Source organism: Erythrolamprus reginae, chromosome 11 (genome assembly GCF_031021105.1).
Source record: "Erythrolamprus reginae isolate rEryReg1 chromosome 11, rEryReg1.hap1, whole genome shotgun sequence".
Classification (NCBI taxonomy): Eukaryota; Metazoa; Chordata; class Lepidosauria; order Squamata; family Dipsadidae; genus Erythrolamprus; species Erythrolamprus reginae.
This window is the reverse complement of record NC_091960.1, coordinates 34,315,398-34,342,256: the sequence shown is the minus strand read 5'-3', so window position 1 is coordinate 34,342,256 and position 26,859 is coordinate 34,315,398. Positions and strand designations below refer to the sequence as shown.

The following is a 26,859-nucleotide window of genomic DNA, read 5'->3' as shown; positions in this document are numbered from 1 at the left end:
TAGGGGGAGGGGGAACCGCAAAGTATTTTTTAATTAATATTTTTGAAAAACCGTGGTATAGACTTTTCGCGAAGTTCGAACCCGCGTAAATCGAGGGAACACTGTATTCTTATGTAGCTGCTTCTCTAGAAACACTGATTAATTAAGCAGAGCATACAAAACATTTGTCAGACCTATTCTGGAATACAGCTCACCTCTATGGAATCCACACTGCCTAACAGACATTAAAACAATCGAAGGAGTCCAGAAATACTTCACAAGAAGAGTCCTCCATTCCTCCTCACGTCACAAATTACCTTAGTCTTCCAGACTTCAAATACTTCGTTTAGAAAATTTGCAACTACGTCGCCTCCGAAATGACTTAACTGTTGTTCTTAAAATCATCACATCAAATGTATTCCCTGTTAGTGACTATTTCCCCTTTAACAACAACACAAAAGCACGTAATAGATACAAACTAAATGTAATAGATACAAACTAAATGTATTAGATACAAACTAAATGTAAATCGCTCCAAACTAGATTGCAGAGAATACGATTTCAGCAATAGAAATCATCAACACCTGGAACTCATTACCTGACTCTGTCGCTTCCCCAACCCCAAAATCTTCAACCTTACATTATCTACAGTCGACCTCTCCCCTTTTTAAAGAGGTGTGTAAGGGGCGTGCATAAGTGCACTTATTTATTTATTTTATTTTATTTATTATTTGGATTTGTATGCCGCCCCTCTCCGAAGACTCGGCGGCTCACAACAAGTGTAAAACAAATCATAAATAATTCAATTAATTAAAATATTTAAAGATTTAAAAAACCCCATATACTAACAGACACACACACAGGCATACCATGTATAAATTAAATGTGCCCAGGGGGAGATGTTTAGTTCCCCCATGCCTGATGGCAAAGGTGGGTTTTGAGGAGTTTACGGAAGGCAGGAAGAGTAGGGGCAGTTCTGATCTCCGGGGGGAGTTGGTTCCAGAGAGTCGGTGCCGCCACAGAGAAGGCTCTCCCCCTGGGGCCCGCCAACTGACATTGTTTAGTTGACGGGACCCGGAGGAGGCCCACTCTGTGGGACCTAATCGGTCGCTGGGATTCATGTGGCAGAAGGCGGTCTCGGAGATATTCTGGTCCGATGCCATGAAGGGCTTATGTGCCTACCATCCCCATCCCTGTCCTACTGTCTTATTATCCTTTCTATCACTACATTCTACTTATGTTAATACATAATATAATATTATATTTGTTTGATAAATAAAATAAATAAATAAATATTAATACTTGATATTAAGGTGTGGTATGTCATTAAAGGAGAATTGTTGTGGCAATGTTGATTTGGAGGGTTGTTTCTCTCCCCCACACACACACATATTGTCTTCGGAGAGGGGCGGCATACAAATCTAATTAATAATAATAATAATAATAATAATAATAATTATTATTATTATTATTATTATTATTATTATTATTATTATCCAGGAGATAATTTCTCTTTAAAGGGGTGTGTGTGATTCCTACATCAGTTATGAGATTGGGAGTCAACTTCACCAGAAATGTTTTATTTGTAGTTTCTCTTGCTGTTATTTTAGGTGAGGGTGGGGCTCTTGTTCACTTCCTTCCTTCCAGAGCTCACTGTTAGTTTTCAAGCAGGGCAAAAAGCAACACACTAAAAGAAGGATTTACCTGAAGTAATCCTGCTATAAGCATTTTTTGTGACTTACAAGGCAGTAAAAAAAATTCCTGATTTCTTCAGGGACACATGAGGTACTTTGATTGTACTATGTTTTGGGTGCCCCCCCCCCCCTCTTTTTGATATTTGAACCATTTACAAGCTATTGGTTTTTTTGTATAGTCTGAAACTTTAGTATCTTCGCAAAAGACTCAAACAGACTCAAACTCAACCCGGATAAGACGGAGTGGCTGTGGGTTTTGCCTCCCAAGGACAATTCCATCTGTCCGTCCATCACCCTGGGGGGGGAATTATTGACCCCCTCAGAGAGGGTCCGCAACTTGGGCGTCCTCCTTGATCCACAGCTCACATTAGAGAACCATCTTTCAGCTGTGGTGAGGGGGGCGTTTGCCCAGGTTCGCCTGGTGCACCAGTTGCGGCCCTACCTGGACCGGGACTCACTGCTCACAGTCACTCATGCCCTCATCACCTTGAGGCTCGACTACCGTAACACTCTCTACATGGGGCTACCTTTGAAAACTGTTCGGAAACTTCAGATCGTGCAGAATGCAGCTGCGAGAGCTATCATGGGCTTTCCCAAATATGCCCATGTCACACCAACACTCCGCAGTCTGCATTGGTTGCCGATCAATTTCCGGGCACAATTCAAAGTGTTGGTTATGACCTATAAAGCCCTTCATGGCATTGGACCAGAATATCTCCGAGACCGCCTTATGCTGCACGAATCCCAGCGACCGATTAGGTCCCACGGAGTTGGCCTTCTCCGGGTCCCGTCAACTAAACAATGTCGGTTGGTGGGCCCCAGGGGAAAAACCTTCTCTGTGGCGGCCCCGACTCTCTGGAACCAGCTCCCCCCAGAGATTAGAACTGCCACTACCCTCCTTGCCTTTCGTAAACTTCTCAAAACCCACCTTTGTCGTCAGGCATGGGGGAACTGAGATATCTCCCCCGGGCCTATACAATTTATGTATAGTATGTTTGTAGGTATGTCTGCTTAAAAATGGGTTTTTTAAACTATTTTAAATTTTAAATTGTATATTATTAGATTTGTTATGAATTGTTTTATTGTGTTGTGAGCCGCCCCGAGTCCATGGAAAGGGGCGGCATACAAATCTAATAAAAAAATAAAAAAAATGAGAGCATGTTTTTTTTCCAGCCAAATCTGTACTCTATGCAAGTGATAAAGAGATGAGAAGAAAAATCTTACATAAGTGGTACTATACACCTGCACAACTTGCATACTTCCAGGGGAAAGAGAAGGGTAAATGCTGGCATGGATGCCAGAAAAAAGGAATCTTTATGCATATGATCTGGGAATGTACAGAAATACAGAAATTCTGGAAGGTAGTCCAGAATGAAATTAATAAAATGTTAAACATTAATTGGATAATTACAAAAGAAACAGCAATCTTAATTAAATATAGGGAACTAGGAGAATCTAAAGAAATTAAAACTGTAGCATTGGAAAGTGCAAAAGCGGTGATAGTATTAGGATGGAAAGACTCTACAAAATGGACACTACAGAATTGGTACTGGTACATGGTGGATTACATACATTTTGAAATTATGGAAATAAGATTAAATAATTTTGATGAGAATAAACTAGAGAAGCTGATGGTGCGATGGAACAAGGTAAAAGATTATATGTTAAGTAGAATCTGTGATGTAAATACGAAAAATAAACTACAATCACTCTTTTAGTAAAAAAAAGCGTTCAAGATAGAGCCAAGGATCAATAGATAGACAAATAACTTAAAAGTCTTTGAATCCTCCTATAGGGGTGGTGGGGGTGACGGGGTGTGTGTGTTGTTTGGTGATGGGCACATGCACTGTGCACTGTTATATGTTTGTTTTTTGTAAACCTATAAAATCAATAAAATTTATTTAAAAAAATAAAAATAAATCTCCTCTTCCAACACTGCAGTTTATAGTACCAGAAATGTTTAATAAGCAATGTGTAAGAACTGCTGGATATTTTTAACTTTATGTATTGTAGCGATGAATGTATAAATGTGTGTGTTATGCTGAAATGCAGGATGCTGCCACATGGCAGAAAGGCTGTTGCTGTAGGATTTGAGGTTAAAACGCATGATCATATGATTTTAGGAGGATGCTCATTTCATCCTTCGGATCTGACATCCCCCCCACCCCAAGCTGGTGTTTTCCCAGATGTGCTTGGGTTTCACTTCTCATAATCCCCAGCTGAGAAACCTTATTTTCAACCATTTTTTAAAAAAAATAAAGCTGGGGGCTTTCTCCTTTCGTTTCTGAAGGAGTGTGGTTTCCTTCAGTGTTATTTCTATATAACTGGTGGCTTTGTGATATTCTTACTCCACCAGCATGTGCTTACAAGTTGCACTTCCATTTCCGCTTTTGTATTACGTTAGTCTTTGTCTCAATAGACATTTCAAATGTCCTTTCCTGCTGTGTTAAACCAAGCACCCCAGGATTTTGCATGTATCCTTTGTGTGTATGTTCGTTTAGTAAAGGTTTTTTTAAAAAATATTTTAAATTATATTTAGATTTATTATGAATTGTTGTATCCTGCTGTGAGCCGCCCCGAGTCTGCGGAGAGGGGCGGCATACAAATCTAAATAATAAATAAATAATAAATAAGTTAATAGATTTTAGCTTCCTTGATTCAAAACTGTTGGCATTATTTATTTATTTATTTATTTATTGGATTTGTGTGCCGCCCCCTCTCCGGAAACTCAGGGCGGCTAACAGCAACAATAAAACAGTGTACAATAGTAATCTAATACTAAAAACGATTAAAAACCCATAAGTATAAAAACCAAACATACATACATACATACCATGCATAGAATTGTAAAGGCCTAGGGGGAAAGAGGATCTCAATTCCCCCATGCCTGATGGCAGAGGTGGGTTTTAAGTAGCTTACGAAAGGTAAGGAGGGTGGGGGCAATTCTAATCTCTGGGGGGAGTTGGTTCCAGAGGGCCGGGGCCGCCACAGAGAAGGCTCTTCCCCTGGGTCCCGCCAAGCGACATTGTTTAGTTGACGGGACCCGGAGAAGATCCACTCTGTGGGACCTAACTGGTCGCTGGGATTCGTGCATTTGGGCTAATTTAGGTACACAAACAGGCAAACATTACCACAGTGAGAATTTTTTCTTACTTTTCAAATAATGACCTACAATAGGTTTGCTTTGCAGATTTTTAAGAGTTAACAAAGGTTGCCTTTGTGCATCTCTTCAGAATGATATTCCCATTTTCGACAACATAGTAGTTGACATTTAGCAAACCAGATGTGTGTCATCGGAAGGATGCTAATCCTTCTCTGAAACTGATCACTGTAGGGAAAACCAACCATTTGAACCTATTTATTTTATTTATTTATTTTTTATTATTTATTTTATTTATTACTTAGATTTGTATGCCGCCCCTCTCCGAAGACCTAACCTTTGAGTTCAGAGTCAGACTTGCCAAGAACATTGTCATAGTTTGAAATATATCTTACTTAACCGGTTTCCCAATTTAAAAAAGTTTAGTAAAAACAGCACTGCAGAATTAACATGAGGATTGAGTGAGACACCACCTTATATATTAAGATACCAAATCCACTCATTGCAAAATTAGAACTAGGTGTTTTTGTTAATATTTGTGGTTATGAGCGTAATATGTAGACCAGTGATGGCGAATGTCTGGCACGGTGGTACCTGTAGCAAATATCTGAAGGCATGTGAGGCTTTGCCTTATGTCAACTCCAGCGCACATGCGCGCTATGGCCAGTTAATTTTTGGCCTTTTGGGCTGTTTTCACACTCCCCAGGCTTCAGGAAAGTCTCTTACCTTTTGTACGTCACCCCAGCCTCCTTGGCGCTATCAGAGAACTTCTTTGGTTTTGGACAGTTGCAGCCAGGCCTCACACACCTCTCTCCACATATGTGGGGGGTGTTGTGCGCATGTACAGGGGGGCAGTGCAAGGATTGTGCACATATGCGGGGAGGGCATTGCATTATGGGTGTGGGCATGCATTCTATCGCGTATGCGAACACGCTCCCTTTTGGCACCCAAGTCAAACATGGCTCAACATCATTGATGTAGACCAGTGTTTCCCAACCTTGGCAACTTGAAGATATCTGGACTTCAACTCCCAGAATTTCCCAGCCAGTAAATGCTGGCTGGGGAATTCTGGGAGTTGAAGTCCAGATACCTTCAAGTTGCCAAAGTTGGGAAACACTGATGTAGACTGATCTCTGAGGTACCCAAGCATAGGATATCTTGGTGATAGATAGATAAATTAATTAATTTTAAAGTTTCCTGGCTGCTCTTTGCTCCAATGGTTAATTTTAGGGTTTTTTTCCCCCTGCTCCCTGTCTTAACTTTGTGTTACACACAAAACCTTGGATGTTGTTCTGTACCCTCTAGATCTTGGACTCCTCTGCAATGGTAGGTCAAATTTGGAAATTCAGATTTTGGCTTGGGAGGTAATTAGCAAAAGCTAAATCAGCTTCGGTCCCTTAACACCCTGATGGAAAAGCATTCAGGAATGACTGCTGGACCTCAGAGATAAGCTGCCAGCTGCCACGGAGACTATAAAAAGGTGGTTCAAAGTCAAGCATAAACAGCTGACTTTAAAAAAAAAGAAAAAGAGCCTTGGATTGTTGCTGTTGGTGACAGGAAGCCATGTTCCCTGAGCTGTCAGCTTCCTGCTTCCCACCTCTCCCCCCCCCCCCCAATTCCATCCCACAGCAGATCAGAGCATTTGTCACAAGACAGCTGTCTCCTTCAGCAAAGCCGCTGCTGCCTAACCTCAGAGAGGGTGGGTTCCCTTCTCCGTACTGAAGGAGCGGGTCCAGCAGTCACATGGGTTGCTCATGTCCAATCCGGTGGAACTGAGCCTAGTATTAAAAAAGCTTGCCGGATCCGCCCCTTCCCCAGAATTCGCTCAGTTCGCATATCCTGCGGTTGTATTGTGATAGCTCGTTCAACATTCTAACACCTTCCCTTCGATCCTTTCCTTCAAAAAGTAGTAAGATTTATTGTCTTTAATTATTTACTTGCACTAATTGCGCCAGCCGTTTAAAAGGAAAAAAAGAAAAAAAGCGGCTAGGCTTTTTTCCTTGGGAGAAGTTGCGGTTTCGTTTTCCCCCGGCGGTTTTTGCCGGTTACGATTCCTGCGGCCGCTTGTGGATTCTTCTAATCCCTTGGCCTGGAGGTCCTGGTGCAAGTATTTATCTATTGAATTATTGATTATTTATTGTATACAAAAATATTTAAGGGCTTAAAAAATACCTCCTGCGGAGTGAGACGCCTTCTAGTCTCCTGGACTTAGTCGATCGCTTCCCCTTTAAGAAATTTTACGGAGCGATTTTTTTTTTCGGCGCGAAGGCCTTCGCGCCCTTTTTAAATCTAGGCCTCTCGTGTTGGCCTCCTGCCAGCCGCGTAGGCCTCAGTCCACCGCGTGGATCCCGGAGCGGGCCTTGGGGGTCCCAGGCTAAATTCTCCACCGGCTAAGCCTCCAACCAGAGTGCCTTGGTTTACTTAATTACAAAGTTTAGGGAGGCTGGCCCCGCTGGATTTGGGGGCACGAACTCTGGGTTTGCCCAGATTGTCCTCACGTCTCAGCAGCTTCGAGGCCTCGAAGCAGGATCCATTCCTCTTGGGAAGTCCTTGAAATTCTTCTCCTTATTATTCAGTTATTGGCTCAGCCTTGTCTTCTGTTAATTGTCAGACTATGGCTACCTTTCCCAAGAGAGGCACAACTAAAGATCCCAGAGAGGCCAGGCCTACAGGCGATGAAATTACTAGTATTCCCCAGGCCTCTTCCTCCTCTTCTCCTGGGGCCCGCCCCTCGACCAAGGTCACCAGGGCCGAGAAGAGAAGGGACCTAGCCCTACAAAAAATCCATGACAAATCAGCAAAACGTTTGAAAGTGCAGGCCCAAGTAATCAGTAGTCAAGACCCACCAGAGGCTTCTAGTCTTCCTCCTTCTGGGGTCCCTGTGTTATCTCTGGATGAGCCAAACCTAGACAGACCCCAACCTAACCTATGGGGCATAGGTCCAGAGGAACCAGATATTATTGAAGATTCCCCCCAGCCAGGATCCTCCCAGGCCTTTAGGGATTCTTCTGCCATTTCTGCTGATATTTCCAACTTACCTCCTGAGTTTCAGTCTATTTTTGCTGTGTTGTCCAAAGCCATTGATGCCAAACTCTCCTCCATCAATGAGCTTCCCTTACCTCTTCCTCCTTCTCGCTCCTCCCGCCCCCTGGGTTCTCCCTCAGCGGTCAGAGCTCCTATTCAGGATGATTCAGATTCCTCCCAGGATGAATATGAGGATATAGAGGATGATGAGGATGCCTTTCAAGGCCTATCAGATGATGAGGAATCCCAAATAAAGGTTCCCCCTCCTATTACTATTTTTCCTTCTCAATTATTCAAATCTCTCCTCCTCAAAGCTAGAATTTCTACGGGATTAGCGGCCCAGGAGAAACAGGCCTCCACTTCCACTGATCCCCCGGAGGAGAATTTACCTTACTTCACAGAGGAACAGGAGGATAACGAGGTAATTCCTATGCCTAAGTTATTTAAAGATGCTTTACTCAAACAGTGGGAATTTCCAGCCTCTGGCCTTAATCCCTCCACCAAGGACAGAAAGTTGTACAAACTTTCCTCTTCCTATGAAGAGCTTCTATCCTTTCCCAAACCGGATGAACCTGTCAAGATTCTTCACTCGGCAGCGGCTGTGCCAGGCGAGGCGGAGGAAGTCCTCCGCCCAGAGGACAAGCGCATTGAGCAAATGCTCAAAAGAGGATTCACCGCTGATTCCTGGGCCACTAAAAGCTCTGCAGCGGCTTCCTTTTTCTCCAGAGCCATGCTGCTGTGGCTTCGCCAACTTCAACAGCATATTCCTCCCGATGACTTGAGAGGTCAACAAGACTTCAACAAGGTCTTTGCAGCTGCCCAGTACGTGGCTGATGCCACCTTGCAGTCTACTAGATTTTCTGCTAAGGCTATTGCAGCTTCTACTACGGCAAGAAGACTCCTATGGATTCGCCCTTGGCAAGCGGGAGTTCGCCAAAAGTGGCAGTTATCCCAGGGTCCCTTAAAGCGCGACCTTCTCTTCGGTGATCTTCTGGATCCACTCCTCACGGAAACCACGGACAAGAAGAAAGTTTTGGGTCCAACCACAAAAAAGGCTACCAAAACGCAGTCCTTTCGTCGCCCAGGGCGCCAGCAAGATCAAGCGGCTTCCTACCAGAGATCTCCAGGTCAGTATTCCCCCCGCTTTCGTTCCCAAGGTAGGAACTCCAGGGGTAGAGGGTTTCGCTTCCAAAGGGGAGCTTCCTCTAACAGGGCTTCAAAAAAACCTAGATGGTAATCCTACCTCTATTCCCATAGGGGGTCGCCTAGCTCATTTCGCCTCTAATTGGCGTCTCACCTCCAAGGACCCTTGGGTCATTGACACTGTTCAATCAGGCCTTCTTTTAGAATTTATTTCTCCTCCCCCTAAACGTTTTATTTCCTGCCCTTCTCCCAGGTCATCCTCAGATTGTAACCGTATGGAGGAGGCCATTTCTCATCTTTTGTCCATCAGAGCCATTCAACCGGTCCCTTCCGGTCAGAGGGGCCTAGGTTTTTACTCCATCCTATTTATGGTTCCAAAGTCCTCCGGAGGTTGGAGAGCTATTTTGGATTTAAAGAAACTAAATTTATTCATCAAATATAGGAAGTTTAAGATGCACTCCTTGTCTTCTATTTTGGCCGCCATTCACTCGGGAGATTTCATGGTCTCCTTAGACCTCACTGAGGCCTACCTTCACATTCCTATAGCCAAATGCCACAGAAAATTTTTACGTTTTTCTTTTCAAGGCAGGCATTTCCAGTATAGGGCGATGCCATTTGGCCTTTCCTCGGCCCCTCGGGTCTTTACAAAGCTCTTGGGGTCTCTGGCGGCCTACATCAGGGCGTTTCCCATCCACATTTTATGTTATCTTGATGATATTTTGATTCATGGGAACTCCCTAGAGAAAGTGAAAACAGACCTTTCTGTCACCATGTCAGTCCTTCAGGACCATGGATTTTCCATCAACTTTGATAAAAGCCACCTCCAACCCTCCACATCCATTTCTCACCTGGGATCCATTATTGATTCAGAATCCTCCCAGGTCTTTCTCTCTCCCGAGAGAAAACTCAGTATAGTGGAGTTAATTTCTAGCATTTTATCTCATTCTTCAGTTCCCATAGTCACTCTATCTTCCCTTTTGGGGAAGATGGTGTCATGCATAGGCATCATTCCCTGGGCTCGCCTTCATGCTAGGGAACTCCAGTGGCTTCTGTTACCTTTTCAGAGATCAGGGCACAGCAACTCAAATCGACGCATTGTCATCCCACTGAGTGTTCGCAGATCCTTCAAGTGGTGGAAGTCTCCGGCCATGGACAGAGGATCCCCGTTCAGGTGCCCGGATCAATTTGTCATCACCACAGATGCCAGTCTATCGGGATGGGGCGCCCACGCCCAGGGGATGATAGCCCAGGGCACGTGGTCCCCGGAGGAAGCTTCCAGGCCAATCAATTGGCTAGAGTTAAGAGCCGTTTCCCTGGCTCTGAAGCATTTCTCTCCTCGCATTCCCAACCGGCACGTTCTCATTCTCACCGACAACATTGCCACGAAAAGCCACATTTGCAGACAGGGGGGCACGAGATCCAAGGCTCTCATGAGGGAGGCCCTCAAGCTGGGCCTTTGGGCGGAAAAACATCTCCAGTCGCTCCTGGCCGATCACATCTCGGGGAGTCTCAACGTCCAGGCGGATTGGCTATCCCGGGCAACGATAGACCCAGGAGAGTGGAACCTCCATCAAGACCTGTTCCATCAAATCACCCTCAGATTCGGCCTACCAATTCTGGATCTCTTCGCGACCAATGCGAACGCCCAACTCCCTCGCTTCTATTCCAGATTTCCATCCCCGGGAGCGGAAGCAATCAATGCCCTTCGGAGTCCATGGCCTCCAGGCCTACTCTACGCATTTCCTCCAATTCCAATCCTCCCGGACGTGATTCACAAGGTCCTCACCGAGAGGGCCCGAGTAATCCTAATCGCCCCTCACTGGCCCCGCCGGCCCTGGTTCGCGGATCTCCAACAGCTGTCCGTCCAGGACCCTTGGCGACTCCCCGTTTCGGGGGATATGCTGCGGCAGGGGGCCTCCTTCCATCCAGACCCGGAGTGGTTCCACCTCACCGCCTGGCTGTTATCAGGAGAGATTTAGAACTGCGTGGTCATGACCCCGATTCAGTGGAGGTCATTTTAAAGGCCAGAAGGGGTTCGACCAATCGAATCTACGACCACACGTGGTCCAAGTTTCACCAGTGGTGTCTACAGGAAGGTCTCTCCCCTCTGTGCATCCCCATACACAGAATAATTTCCTTCCTTATGCAAGGCTTCCATAAAGGACTTTCCACCAGCACCCTCCGGCGTCATCTGGCAGCCATTTCATCTGTCCTAGGAGGTCCCCGCAGACAGCCTCTCCGATCCTTCCCTGAAGTTCAGGAATTCCTCAAGGGCATAGCCAACCTCAGACCTTCCAAGGTCCACAGGTACCCATCATGGGATTTGCCACGGGTTCTCCATTCCCTCACGCAGGCACCATACGAACCCCTAAAATCGGCGTCCCTCAGGTACCTATCCTTTAAGGTAGCTTTCCTGGTGGCTATTACCTCTGCCCGACGCATTTCGGAGCTGGCTGCCCTCTCAATCAGGCAGGACCTTTGCCAATTCCATCAGGACAAGGTAGTCTTGCGACTGGACCCCACCTTCTTACCCAAGGTCAGTTCCATGTTCCACAGATCTCAGGATATTGTCCTACCTTCCTTCTGCCTCCAACGAGACCATCCTTTGGCAATTAGATGGCACACCCTGTATCTCACCAGAGCGCTGAGAATCTATATCCAACGCACAGGACCCCTTCGGAGGTCAGAAGCACTTTTTGTAGCCTATCATCCCAGAGTCATGGGGGCCAAAGTGTCTTCAACAGTAATAGGCCGTTGGATCAGAGGGACTATATCTAAGGCCTATGAGTCGGCCTCCCTCTCAGTTCCAAGGAACATCACAGCGCATTCCACCAGGAGCGCAGCCACCTCGGCCGCTTGGGCGACTCAAGCCCCGTTGGAGGAGGTCTGCAAAGCAGCCACTTGGGCCTCGCCTAATTCCTTCATCAGGCACTACAAGATTGATGCTTACGCTTCAGCGGATGCTGCCTTCGGCAGAAGGGTACTCCAATCCGTTATCTCACACGATAGCAAGCTAATCCCACCCTAGGGACCATCTATTGGGTATGTCCCATGTGACTGCTGGACCCGCTCCTTCAGTACGGAGAATAGGCGTTGATTGCTTACCTGAACGCCTCTTCTCGTACGGTGAGCGGGTACAGCAGTCACTTCCCGCCCTTGTATGTGTCTTCTTTATCTGTCTATATCTTTCTTCCTCTAACAATGAGAGTTGAACACTACAGAGCTTCACAACTGAGCCTAGTCTATGGATTCGCGAATTCTGGGGAAGGGGCGGATCCGGCAAGCTTTTTTAATACTAGGCTCAGTTCCACCGGATTGGACATGAGCAACCCATGTGACTGCTGTACCCGCTCACCGTACGAGAAGAGGCGTTCAGGTAAGCAATCAACGCCTATTTTCTTCCTTGAAAATTAGCTAATTAAATGCAGTATATTTTATTTTCATTAGTTGGACAGTTCATAAACACACGGCCGTGTTCTCCAACAAAGTGCCAATTCTTGAAGAGAAATATTAGTGTCTTCTGAAGATGAATGGCATCATACAGGCGCTTTAATATTTGATGATTGCTGGAAATTGGATGGTTAGTTTTATAGTAGGTGGAACGGTAGTGAACGTCAAAAGAGTATCATTCTGTATTTTGACATTTTTACCCCTAGTGGCTGTAAAATATTTAATTTGATTTAGGCTACTCCAACAAATTATCTTGTTTTATTAATATTTATTAAGAAATGCTTTCGTTAAATGTTAGGTTAACTGAATTACAGATGCCTTCATTTTAAAAAAGTTTGGGAAAGGCAAACAAGCATGATTGTCCTTCAGAATCTTTATGAGCTTCTATAATAATAATAATAATAATAATTATTATTATTATTATTATTTACATTTGTATGCCGCCCCTCTCTGTAGACTTCGGGGCGGCTCACAACAGTGATAAAAACAATACATGATAACAAATCTAATAATTAAAATCTAAAATAACAGTTTTACATTACAAAGTCTAAAAAAAACAAAAACCCAATAGATAAAATACATACACACAGTCATATCATGCACAAAATTACATAGGCAAGGGGGGGATGTCTCAGTTCCCCCAAGCCTGACGACAGAGGTGGGTTTTAAGGAGGTTACGAAAGGCAAGGAGGTTGGGGGAAGTCCTAATCTCTGGGGGGAGTTGATTCCAGAGGGTCGGAGCTGCCACAGAGAAGGCTATTCCCCTGGGACCCGGAGAAGACCAACTCTGTGGGACCTAACCGGCCGCTGGGATTCGTGCGGCAGAATTGAAAAGGTATGGCATTTATCTGATTGCGATAGGCCATTGCCTACTGTATTGTTCTGTAGAGTAAAATGACTTTTAAAAATGCAGATGCATTAGTAAGAAAGCCTTCCATCCAGAGGTATTCAGTTGGTTATGACCAGTTCTGGAGAACTGGTAACTAAACCTTTGAAGTGATTTAGAGAACCGGTAAATACCACTTCTGTCTCTGCTTCACCTCCATTGTATTCTCTGCCTCCCGAGTCCCAGCCGATCGGGAGGAAATGGGGATTTTTGCAGTAGCCTTCCTCTGCCATGCCCACCAAGCCATGCCCACAGAACTAGTAGGGAAAAAAATTAAAACCCACCACTGCTTCCACCATAAAAGAATTTAGGAGAAATGGTGCAGCCCTCTGGCTAAAAAGCGGTTGTTAGTCAAGCTGCCTGGTCAGCTAACGACACTTCCTGTTTTCGCATGAGAATCCAGCTTGTCTAGCTAGCGTGACCGATTTTTATCCTTCCCCCAGATAAAATGTGTCAACGTGCAGATTTCACATTGGTCTTTATAGTGCCCAAAGTTGCTAACTAGTGAGATAGGCAGCGTATACATTTAATAAATAAGGATGGTTTTTGAAAATATTTAGCAGTCATAAAAACATATATAGTTTTGAATAAACGGATATGGGACAGGTTACAGCAGTGGGAGTTTTTGGTGGGAGTTTGGAACTGTCAGGCCTTGATTTCCTTCTGGCAACCTTCAAAATTCAATATATTTTAGATCGTGCAGAATGCAGCTGCGAGAGCAATCATGGGCTTTCCCAAATATGCCCATGTTACACCAACACACCGCAGTCTGCATTGGTTGCCGATCAGTTTCCGATCACAATTCAAAGTGTTGGTTATGACCTATAAAGCCCTTCATGGCACCGGACCAGATTATCTCAGGGACCGCCTTCTGCCGCACGAATCCCAGCGACCAGTTAGGTCCCACAGAGTGGGTCTTCTCCGGGTCCCGTCGACTAAACAATGTCGTTTGGCGGGGCCCAGGGGAAGAGCCTTCTCTGTGGCGGCTCCCTGCCCTCTGGAACCAACTCCCCCCAGAGATTAGAATTGCCCCCACCCTCCTTGCCTTTCACAAGCTACTTAAAACCCACCTCTGCCGCCAGGCATGGGGGAATTGAGATCCTCTTTCCCTCTAGGCCTTTACAATTCTATGCATGGTATGCATGTATATATGTTTGGTTTTTTTATATTAATAGGTTTTTAATCGTTTTTAATATTAGATTACTATTGTACACTGTTTTATTGTTGCTGTTAGCCGCTCCGAGTCTCCGGAGAGGGTCGGCATACAAATCCAATAAATAAATAAATAAATATTTTAAAAATATATAGGATCATAGAGTGGATACATAAGTGTGCTACTTATTAGAAGATTGGTGTATCTCTAATGTTGCTAAGGTCTGTGGCCATATCATCCCACCCCCCCACCCCCGTTTGGGGATTATTCTTTATCTTTCAGAGCCCTGTTTGAAGCTGATCCACCATGCCATTAGTAACAAGAAATATCGAGCCAAGGCACCTGTGCCGCCAGACACTGCCCAGCGTTCGGAATGAGCTGGAATGCGCGACCAACATCACCCTGTCAAATGTCATTCGACAGCTGGGCAGCTTGAGTAAGTACCATCGCAAACTGCTCTCGAGAGCTGTTGGGTTCCCAATTCTTTCTCGGTGCCCTCTTCCCTTGTGACTTATTATCCACCTTTCTCAGTACGAAAAGATCCTCCACGTCATGTTCTTTGAGAGGAATGCACAGAATAAAACCGAAATAAAACATGTGGCACACTATTAAGCATTCCAGGGTTCAGAGTTTTGTCAGGAAACAGTTTAATGATTAGAACTGAAACTTATTTCATTGCATACCTGAAATCCCCCAACTGTAATCTATTTTTTGTTCAATGTGCAGATGAAAATAGAAACATAGAAGTCTGACGGCAGAAAAAGACCTCATGGTCCACCTAGTCTGCCCTTATACTATTTCCTGTATTTTATCTTAGGATGGATATATGTTTATCCCAGGCATGTTTACATTCAGTGACTGTGGATTTACCAACCACGTCTGCTGGAAGTTTGTTCCAAGGATCTACTACTCTTTCAGTGAAATAATATTTTCTCACGTTGCTTTTGATCTTTCCCCCAACTAACTTCAGATTGAGTTGGATATAGTTTTTAATCTGGTTGGACAATATCTTCATATAAAAGCTGAGCAAAATATGGGCTGAAGTAATAAAAAGAGAAGTCAGCCACAGCAAATTTTGCAACTAAAGTGTTACCTTATAGTAGCAGTCTTCCTTTTTCAAAACAATATACTGAACATACTTCATTTACTCTTTGAAAAAAATAATCAAACAGTGACTCTATCCGAGCTGTTTGATTATTTTTGCAACTAAAGTGTTAAATTTTTGCAACTAAAGTGTTACCTTATAGTAGTAGTCTTCCTTTTTCAAAACAATATACTGAATATACTTCATTTACTCTTTGAAATAAATAATCAAACAGTGACTCTATCAGAGATGTTTGATTATTTTTGCAACTAAAGTATTAAATTTTTGCAACTAAAGTGTTACCTTATATAGTTTAAAAAACATTAGTCACCATTCACTCCACAAAAACATACTAAGACACCTGTTGCCCTATTCGCTTAACTATCCTTGGTGCTAGGTTGCTTGCTGTCTCCCAGAGTTCAGGAAAAGGTGAACCAATGGAGGTACAGCACACAATCTTACCATTTAAGAGTATAATCCAAATGCAGAGATCCATCTACCCTTCTATGTGTTATTCTGACTTTGTGTAAACATGCAAGCAAGCTGGTACTTGTTGTTTAGTCCAGTGTTTCCCAACCTTTTTTGAGCCGCGGCACATTATTAATATTTTCAAAATTCTGGGGAACACTGAAGGGCGGGCGGGGGGTGGGGCTAAAGAAAAGTTTGGACAAAAAAAAATCTCTTCCTCCATTTCACTCTATTTCTCCCTCCCTCTTTCTCTCTCTTCCTTCCCTTCTTTCTCTCTCTCCATCCCTCTTTCTTTCTTCCTCTTTTTTGCTCTTTCTCTCTCCCTCCTTCTCTCCCTCCATGTCTTTCCCTCTCCCTCCTTCCCCCCTCTCTTTCTCTCTCTTGCTTTCTTTCCCTCTCTTTCTCTTGCTTTCTTTCTCTCTCATTCTCTCTCCCCTCCTTTTTCTCTCTCTCTCTTTCTCTCTCGTTCACCATGCCGGCAACAGAGAGAAAAAGAGAGAGAGAGAGCTGGAGAGAGAATGGAGGGCGCCGTTGTCTTCGCCTCCGCCCGCCGGCTCTGCAGCTAAGAGGCAACAGCAGCCATCAGCCTCCTCGCCCTCTCAGACGTTCCCAGCGCCCGGCCACGCGCCGCCTCCCGTTAGCCCGGCTGACCTTTCCCTGCTGCCGTTTTCTCTTCATGGCGCAAAGCCACACAGTCCCGGACTCCCGGATCGCTCGCTTTTCTGGCCAGCAAGCGCGGCGCGGCGCTTTCCTGGGCAGATGGCTTTGCTGACCGGAGAAGCGAGCGATCCGGGAGTCCGGGACTGTGTGGCTTTGCGCCATGAAGAGAAAACGGCAGCAGGGAAAGGTCGGCTGGGCTAACGGGAGGCGGCGCATGGCCGGGCGCTGGGGACGTCTGGGAGGGCGAGGGGAGCCGGCGGGCGGAGGCGAAGACAACGGCGCCTTCCATTCTCTCTCCGGCAGCAAAGGAGAGGGGGCGGATCACGCCCCAAGACAGGAGGCGGTGGCGGAGGAGGAGGAGAGTGGGCGGATCGGGCGGGCAATGGGGCAGGGCAGAGAAGTCGGGCGCGTTTGGCCAGAGGCACCGTGGGGAGGCAGGGGCGGCCGCGGCTCCCTTTACTCCTACTGCCGGACCTCCCCGCCCCTGCCTCCTTTTTCCCGCCTTCCTTCTTTGGGGCCCAGCCGGAAACAGCTGCATCGGGCTGCGAGTGGAAGCTCCAGGTCGGAGGCACTGGCGGTCCGGCACTGGCATTGCCCCGCCCACCTGGAGCTTCCTGCGGCACACCTGACCGTGTCTCGCGGCACACTACTGTGCCGCGGCACACCGGTTGGGAAACGCTGGTTTAGTCACTCCTGTTGCACTTCTTCTGTCTGCAAGAACAACCAAACTCCGGAAGACCCTTGTTTAACTTCAGTGTGTATCAGGAGCTCGATCTGTTCCCAACAAGCTAGAGTGAGAAACCAAGTGTCAGACTGCACAGAAAACTAAAATATAAATAAAAACCTGTTTGCAATTTTAAGATTAACCAATTGAAACCAGTTTTTTTTTAGCATATAATCTATTTCTGTATATTAACATATAATCTATTTCTGGGTATTCCTGAGGATAGAAACTGTGTTTGTGAGAATTATTATTATTTTTATTGATTGATTGATTGATTGATTGATTGATTGATTGGATTTGTATGCCGCCCCTCTCCGTACACTCTGGGCGGCTCACAGCATACAGTAAAACAATTCATGACAAATCTAATAGATTTAAAAAACATTTTCATTATTAAGCCAGACATACACACAGACATACCATACATAAATTATATAGATAAATAAGGCAATGGGTCCAGATGGCATCCACCCCAGAGTTCTTAAAGAACTCAGATCTGTCATTGCTACCCCTCTGACTGATTTGTTTAACCAGTCCCTGTTAACAGGAGATGTTCCTGAGGATTGGAGAATGGCCAGTGTTGTGCCTATCCACAAGAAGGGCAGTAGAGAAGAAGCTGGTAACTACAGGCCAGTTAGCTTGACATCAGTTGTAATTAAAATGATGGAGACTCTACTCAAAAAGAGGATAAATCAGCACCTAAAAAACAATAACTTATTGGACCCAAATCAGCATGGCTTTACTGAAGGCAAATCATGTCAGACTAATCTCATTGATTTCTTTGACTATGTCACAAAGGTGTTGGATGAAGGTGGTGCCGTGGATATTGCCTACCTGGACTTCAGCAAAGCCTTTGATACGGTTCCACATAAGCTGATAGATAAATTAGTGAAGATTGGACTTAATCCCTGGATAGTTCAGTGGATTTCAAGCTGGCTGAAGCATAGACATCAGAGAGTTATTGTTAATGGCGAGTATTCTGAGCAGAGACAGGTTACAAGCGGTGTGCCACAAGGGTCTGTTCTGGGTCCTATTCTTTTTAATATGTTTGTGAGTGACATAGGGGAAGGTCTGGTAGGGAAGGTTTGCCTGTTTGCCGATGACTCTAAAGTGTGCAATAGGGTTGATATTCCTGGAGGGGTCTGTAATATGGTAAATGATTTAGCTTTACTAGACAAATGGTCAAAGCAATGGAAGCTGCAGTTTAATGTTTCCAAATGTAGGGTAATGCACTTGGGGAAAAGGAATCCTCAATCTGAGTATTGCATTGGCAGTTCTGTGTTAGCAAAAACTTCAGAAGAGAAGGATTTAGGGGTAGTGATTTCTGACATTCTCAAAATTGGGTGAGCAGTGTGGTCGGGCGGTAGGAAAGGCAAGTAGGATGCTTGGCTGCATAGCTAGAGGTATAACAAGCAGGAAGAGGGAGATTGTGATCCCCTTATATAGAGCGCTGGTGAGACCACATTTGGAGTACTGTGTTCAGTTCTGGAGACCTCACCTACAAAAAGATATTGACAAAATTGAACGGGTCCAAACATGGGCTACAAGAATGGTGGAAGGTCTTAAGCATAAAACGTATCAGGAAAGACTTCATGAACTCAATCTGTAGAGTCTGGAAGACAGAAGGAAAAGGGGGGACATGATCGAAACATTTAAATATGTTAAAGGGTTAAATAAGTTTCAGGAGGGAAGTGTTTTTAATAGGAAAGTGAACACAAGAACAAGGGGACACAATTTGAAGTCAGTTGGGGGAAAGATCAAAGGCAACATGAGAAAATATTATTTCACTGAAAGAGTAGTAGATCCTTGGAACAAACTTCCAGCAGACCTGGTTGGTAAATCCACAGTAACTGAATTTAAACATGCCTGGGATAAACATAGATCCATCCTAAGATAAAATACAGGAAATAGCATAAGGGCAGACTAGATGGACCATGAGGTCTTTTTCTGCCGTCAGTCTTCTATGTTTCTATATAGGCCCGGGGGGGGGGGGGGATGCCTCAATTCCCCCATGCCTGACGGCAGAGGTGAGTTTTAAGGAGTTTACAGAAGGCAAGGAGATTGGGGGCAGTTCTAATCTCCGGGGGGGGAGCTGGTTCCAGAGAGTCGGGGCCGCCACAGAGAAGGCTCTTCCCCTGGGACCCGGAATGTCTTTTGTTTTACTATTAAACAACCGGGGGTCAGAAATCCTTGCAAAACCATATCACGTCACTCAATACACATGTCCGTGCTGACACTAGTACTGCAGTTTGAAAAAAAGAAAATAGGTTTACCACATCTGTTCTACTGTGCAATCGCAAATAATGACTAAGGTGAGTCAAGGAGGAACTTCTTCCCTTGCTGTTCTTTTTTCCTTCTTTGTTCCCCACCCTTTTTGGAAGGAAACACAGTATTTCTGCCTGCAAAGCAAATGTGGGCACAAGACAGTTTTGATATGTACATAAAATGTTGTTCTTCTTGAGATTTGAAAAGGTTGAAATATATCAGCAGAGCTGTCTGGATATTACTGTCGAATGAAAATTCTGGAAGGGAGCCTTTTTCTCAAATCATTGTGCATTCCTAAGGATATTGGGGAGGGGGAGAATGAGGCAGATCTGATTCTGGTTTTGATTATGATATTTTTTTATTATTAAAACTTGGGTATGTGTTCTGTCGAGCTCTCTGGTAGAATCGTCCCAAAAATGCACAGATACAATTTCAGACACACACACACGTTTGAAAATTCAAAACAATGCTCTTTATACCGAAAATGCAAATAAACAGAGCCCTCTTTTGGTATAGCAAAGAACCCTCGTCTCCAAACAAACTGGTAATTTGTACAAGTCCCTTATCAGTTCTGTGATACTTAGCTTGCAGCTGGGAGGCAATTCACAGTCCTTCTTCTTTCACAAAGTGAAACACACTTTGCTCTGGTTTAGTTTCAAAGCGGGGGGAAATCCGCACACAAAGATCAAAGTCAGAAAAGCAGTCATGAAACACAACGATCAGATAATCCTCCACAATGGCCAAACCCACTGCTCTTTATAGCAGCCTCACTAATGACCACAGCCCCACCCAACCACAGGTGGCCTCATTTTCTTTGATAATAATCTCTCAGTTGTTGCTGCCTATGCATCACTCTCCGCATCCGTGGCTGTATCATTAAGTCTTGTTCCGAATCCAAAGAGGAGCGAGATAATTGACCTCCTTCTGAGCTGTTTGCCACACTCTCCTCCTCCCTGTCACTCATGTCTTCTTGGTCAGAGGAGCCTTCATCATCAGATTCCACTGGGGGCAAAACAGGCCTGCAGCATGTGGATTTCTTCCCCACATCCACAGTCCTTGGGGCAGGAGCTGGGCCAGAGCTAACCACAACAGGTATGATTGAAGAAAGCCAAAACCTTTTAAACCTTACTCTTCCTGGATTGTTTTGGAAATGATGCATTTATCCTTGCTGCAGTTAACCCAGAAAACATTATATACATGTAGCACTTTTTATCTGAGCTTATTTTTCTCTCTCCCTGCCCCACATGTAAAATTTATGGATTGTGCAACCACTTATTTTCAGATGCAATACTTTTCAAGATAAAACCGTTTATTGAAAAAGTTGACAATTACTTCACCTGCGGATCCTGAGAGATCTGCTAATTCCCCAGCGTGTAAAGACTAAATAGAAATACAAACTGAGTCAAATAAAATAGTGTGTGCTGCATTTAATCAAAGGTGGTAACATCAAGGGAGAATTATGTTTGTACAAAGAATAAATTGCAAATTTGGCACTATGAAGTGTGAAAGAAAACCCTTTTAAGTGCTGTGTGACTACGAGCACTTTATATTGCAGCTTACGTTTGGGTATTTCCAGATAGGACTGAAGTCTTACAATGATATACACAATGTACATGTATGATCCTAAAATAATTTGTTGCCTTTGTTCTATGGTAAAGTAGTTAAGGTAACATGGGTAAATAAAATATGGCTAAAAGAATTCGCACTAATAATGTTCACTATATACAGTGATCCCTCGATTTTCACGGGGGTTGCGTTCCCAGACTGCCCGTGAAAGTCGAATTTCCGCAAAGTAGAGATGCGGAAGTAAAAACACCATTTTTGGCTATGGACAGCCAAAAACTACCCCCGCGCACCCTTTTCCAAGGCCGTGCAAGGAGCAGGGCTTGAAGTTGGGGGCAGGGAGCGACGAAAGTGCGGAGGCCGGCAAAGATTGTTTTGAATGTCGGCTGCCCCCACCCCCCCAGCGCCTCCGGCCCCCTCGCCGCTACCCCCCGCCCACCCGATCTGCCCCTCTCACCGGCTTTCTTGGGGCATGAGTTCTCCTGCAGCAGTGCTGGCGGCTACGGCTTCTCGTCCTCCTCATTCAGCCGCTAGCCGCTCTGAGCGCTTTGAGAATGCCCGCCCCGCTCCTCTCGCAGTCCCTTAGCTGAGAGCACTTTCGTCCCAGCTGTCAGCGAGGGGGCTGCAGGAGAGGCGGGGCAGGCGTTCTCACAGAGAGAGCAACAGACAGAGCGAGATAGAAAGGAGAGAGGGAGAGAGAGAGGGAGAAAGAGAGAAAGAGTGGAAGGTAGAGAGAGAGAAATGATAGAAAAAAGGGGAGAAAAAAAGAGAAATGAGAAAATGATTGAAGCAGAGAATGACAGGAAAGAGAGAAAGAGAGAGAGAGAGAAGTGACTCTTGGTGATGACGTATGACGTCATCGGGTGGGAAAAACCGTGGTATAGAAAAAAACCCGCAGAGTATTTTTTAATTAATATTTTTTGAAAAACCGTGGTATAGCCGTTTCGCGAAGTTTGAACCCGCAAAAATCAAGGGATCACTGTATCTCCATAGCATTCAGTTTTTGCTAATCATGAAATGTGACTGACAAAAATTTAAATAATTTTTTAATTTATTTTAATTATTAAATTGGATAGTTATATTATCCTGCAGTTGGCCGTGGTGAGTTGTCCCATTCCGTTTCCTAGTGCCACACACTTGGGATCTGTGTAATCTCTTGTCTTTATGAAAACAAGGAATCCATCAATATAATTGAATAAATACTAAATGGTTTTCTTCGTTTTCTTGGCATTTCAAAATTGTTGAACACTGCTGAGGACTTCTCAGGGAAACTTCAGGTGTTCCATATGTTTGCCTGCAGAATTTAATTTGTTTTAATTATTTATTTAAAATGTTTTTAATATCTGCTCCCCGTGAAGTTTCTTTTCCAGACCTTTTTGTTTGATTTAGTAGGAACATTAAATCTCTCATATAGCATTATTATTTTCAACCTTGAATGTACCTTGCTTTGTGTTCTGGTGCTGTCACCTGCAAGTAATAAATGACTTTGTGCCCAGTGTGAAGGAAAGCTGAGCGATGGGACCTCCTCTGGGCGTCATATAATGAAGTCAGTCTTTTAGAGCTTCCAGAAGACAGTGGAATAGAGTCCTTTATCCCGCAGAAAATATTGCAAGCTAAAAAGACCCACGGAATGTGTAATAGCCTTCTTAGGAAATAGAATGGTGGGTTTCAAAGTATTACTAGTGTGGAATAGCTCTGCATTGCCTCTTTATCAGGAAAACCGGAAGGAACTTGTATATTGCACGAACAGGCAAAATGGGAGGAGGTTTAGAGAATCCCCACTTTAATAAATGGCAGAAAATAAACATTTCCACTTTCCAAGATTGCTGTAATCTAACTTGTTTTATCCCACCAGTAAATCTGATTACAGTGATACCTTGTCTTACAAACTTAATTGGTTCCGGGACGAGGTTCTTAAGGTGAACAGTTTGTAAGACGAAACAATGTTTCCCATAGGAATCAATGGAAAATCAATTAATGCGTGCAAGCCCAAAACTCACCCCTTTTGCCAGCCGAAGCGCCTGTTTTTGCGCTGCTGGGATTCCCCTGAGGCTCCCCTCCATGGGAAACCCCATCTCCAGACTTCTGTGTTTTTGCGATGCTGCGATTTCACTGAGGCTCCTCTCGCTGGGAAACCCCACCTCCGGACTTCCATTGCCAGTGAAGCGCCCGTTTTTTGCACTGCAGGGATTCCCCTGCAGCATCACAAAAACACGGAAGTCCGGAGGTGGGGTTTCCCATGGAGGGGAGCCTCAGGGGAATCCCAGTAACGCAAAAACGGGTGTTTTGCCGGCAACGGAAGTCTGGAGGCGGGGCATCCCAGCGGCGGCAGTGGGTTTGTAAGGTGAAAATAGTTTGTAAGAAGAGGCAAAAAAAATCTTAAACCTCGGGTTTGTATCTCGAAAAGTTTATATGACGAGGCATTTGTAAGATGAGGTATCACTGTATTACTAGTGTGGAATAGCTCTGCATTGCCTCTTTATAAGGAAAACCAGAAGGAACTTGTATATTGCACGAACAGGCAAAATGGGAGGAGGTTTAGAGAATCCCCACTGTAATAAATGGCAGAAAATAAACATTTCCACTTCCCAAGATTGCTCTAATCTAACTTGTTTTATCCCACCGGTAAATCTGATTATTAGGATGGTGAGAATCTTATTTTTTTTATTCTAAGTAGCTGCTTGGCTGTGACGCTGCAGTTTGATTACTTACTTACTGTTTAATAAGTCTCTATCAATTCCGTATCGGTTCCTTCATTTATTTTGAAAGATGTTCTTGTCAATTTATAGCAGCAGCTATAGCTTGCCCAAGGCAATTGGCATCTCATTACTGTTTGTTTCGGATTTGCTTTTCTTGTGCTTTCAAGTATTGTGTTTTATGCTTTATTAGTTTTTAGGCCATAAATAAGCTTAACTTATGGAATTGCCATATGTATGTTCAATGTTTCTATGAAGCCTCTTTTTTTTTACTCTTGTTCTAGCTTTGAAGGAAAATATACTGCTTTTCTATAACAGCATCCTGTGAGTAAGAGCAACAAAAATACGTAATTATACGTATGCTAAATCAAAGACTCGTTTTATTGAGGTCAACTTGTGACTAACTGGCCACACATTTAGGGTTGTTTGGTGTTTTGGTTTGTTTTTTTGGCAGTTGTATGAAAGTAATTTTACTGTTGCTATTTTTCTGGGAAATTGTTGCCAGCATTCCAGTCTACATGGTTTTGTTTTTGTTTTTAACTTTTTCAGGTAAATTTGCAGAGGACATATTTGGAGAACTGTCTACACAAGCAACCACATTTGGCTTTAGAGTCAACTCTTTAGGGGAGAGAGTTGATCGCCTTCAGGTGAAAGTTACTCAGTTGGATCCCAAGGAGGAAGAAGGTATGTAAAACATTATATTTTTAGAACTTTACAATTCAGAAGTGCAGCAAAAGCTTTTTCCCCCTCTTGAAGCTTTGGAAAACCACCTTGAATCTCACCCAACAGTCTCAGCTGATCCATCATGCTTGGCCAAGAGATTCTTGTATAAAAGTGGTACCCTACAAGAATGGTGGAAGGTCTTAAGCATAAAACCTATCAGGAAAGACTTCATGAACTCAATCTGTAGAGTCTGGAGGACAGAAGGAAAAGGGGGGACATGATCGAAACATTTAAACATGTTAAAGGGTTAAATAAGGTCCAGGAGGGAAGTGTTTTTAATAGGAAAGTGAACACAAGAACAAGGGGACACAATCTGAAGTTAGTTGGGGGAACGATCAAAAGCAACGTGAGAAAATATTATTTTACTGAAAGAGTAGTAGATCCTTGGAACAAACTTCCAGCAGACGTGGTAGATAAATCCACAGTAACTGAATTTAAACATGCCTGGGATAAACATATATCCATCCTAAGATAAAATACAGAAAATAGTATAAGGGCAGACTAGATGGACCATGAGGTCTTTTTCTGACGTCAGACTGCTATGTTTCTATGTTTCTATCTCTATGTAGTAGTTTACTTTGAACAAAATAACTAATTCCATAGCAGTTTGGGTTCTTTGGTTAAGTATTCCTTTTCTGCTGGCTTTTGGACAATTCTCTTTTAGAAACAACATCAGAAAGATTTTTTGGAGTTGTGGCAAAACGTTTCCATTCGTAAAAATATTAGCTTGTGTTTCAAATGGCTATTTTCTTTCCCGTTTCTTTTTCTCCCTAGTGTCCTTACAAGGCATTAACACCAGGAAAGCCTTCAAGAGTTCCACAGCTCAGGACCAAAAGCTCTTTGAGAGAGAGTCTGCCCCTCTGCCCGTCCTTGATACATACAACACCTGTAATAAACCTCCACCTCTTAACATTCTGTCCTCATACAGGTAACATAACATATCCAAGAGAAATGTAATAATCTTGCTTTAAACCTCCTTCTCTAAAACACGTGGAATGGCACAGGGGTGACATTCAAAATTTTCCCCTACTGGTTCTGTGGGCTTGGTGGGCATAGCAGAGGAAGGATACTGCAATGCTGCAATTACTGCAATGCTCTCTACATGGGGCTACCCTTGAAAAGTGTTCGGAAACTTCAGATCGTGCAGAATGCGGCCGCGAGAGCCATCGTGGGGCTCCCTAGATTCGCCCACGTTTCTGCAACACTCCGTGGCCTACATTGGCTGCCGATCAGTTTCCGGTCACAATTCAAAGTGTTGGTAATGACCTTTAAAGCCCTACATGGCAGTGGACCAGAATCCTCTCGGAACCGCCTTCTACCGCACGAATCCCAGCGGCCGATAAGGTCCCACAGAGTTGGCCTTCTCTGGGTCCCGTCGACCAAACAATGTCGTTTGGCGGGCCCCAAGGGAAGAGCCTTCTCTGTGGTGGCCCCCTGGAATCAACTCCCCCCCCCAGAGATTAGAATGGCCCCTACCCTCCTTGCCTTTCGCAAGTTACTTAAGACCCACCTATATCGCCAGGCATGGGCGAACTAAGACATCTCCCCCAGGCTTATTATATTTCATGTTTGATGTGTATGTGCTGTATGGTTTTTAATTGTTGAGGTTTTTATATATTTTATTATTAGATTTGTTCCATTGTTATACTGTTTTTATTACTGTTGTGAGCCGCCCCGAGTCTTCGGAGAGGGGCGGCATACAAATCTAATGAATTGAATTGAATTGAATTGAAGGATATTGCTAACTCCTAATTCCCACCCCATGCTGGGGCCAGCCAGAGGTGGTATTTGCCGGTTCTCCAAACTATTCAAAATTTCCGCTACCGGTTCTCCAGAACCTGTCGGAACCTCTTGAATTTCACTCCTGAATGGCATCAAATCTGTTTTAGGTTTAAATTTGGTTTAAATATTTTTTGACTTTTTGAAGAGTTGATAGAGAAAACAGAAAAGCGGAAGTGGTGATGGTTGCCATGATACAAATTGATAAAAGGAGGATTTAGAGACAAATATTTGTTGATGACACTAAAAATTTAAAATTTAAAGTTGCTTAATTGTAGAAATGTCATTTTAATTGGTTAAGCGGAAGAAAAATACAGTCTTTTGTGCATGATGTAAATAATTTGACTGGTATCTGTATTTGCATTTAAAGAACTACCTTCTTTAACTTTAGTTTGTTGGACAACCCAAAATCAGCCTTGTAGATTAACAAACACAAAATAGCCTGTTAGGCCAATTTATAGTTGTTTT

General features: G+C 44.1%; 1 protein-coding gene across 3 annotated transcripts in view; it reads left to right on the top strand.

Annotated features, from left to right (window-relative positions):
• The window catches only part of WASF2 (WASP family member 2), a 56,651-nt gene that overhangs the window by 14,787 nt on the left and 15,005 nt on the right, over positions 1 to 26,859 (top strand). For all 3 annotated transcript variants that reach the window (XM_070764673.1, XM_070764674.1, XM_070764675.1), the window contains exons 2-4: positions 14,712 to 14,865; positions 24,439 to 24,573; positions 25,387 to 25,540. In XM_070764673.1, the coding sequence (XP_070620774.1) occupies positions 14,736 to 14,865; positions 24,439 to 24,573; positions 25,387 to 25,540 (419 nt within the window). In that variant the 5' untranslated portion in view covers positions 14,712 to 14,735. The remainder of the gene's footprint in view (positions 1 to 14,711; positions 14,866 to 24,438; positions 24,574 to 25,386; positions 25,541 to 26,859) is intronic.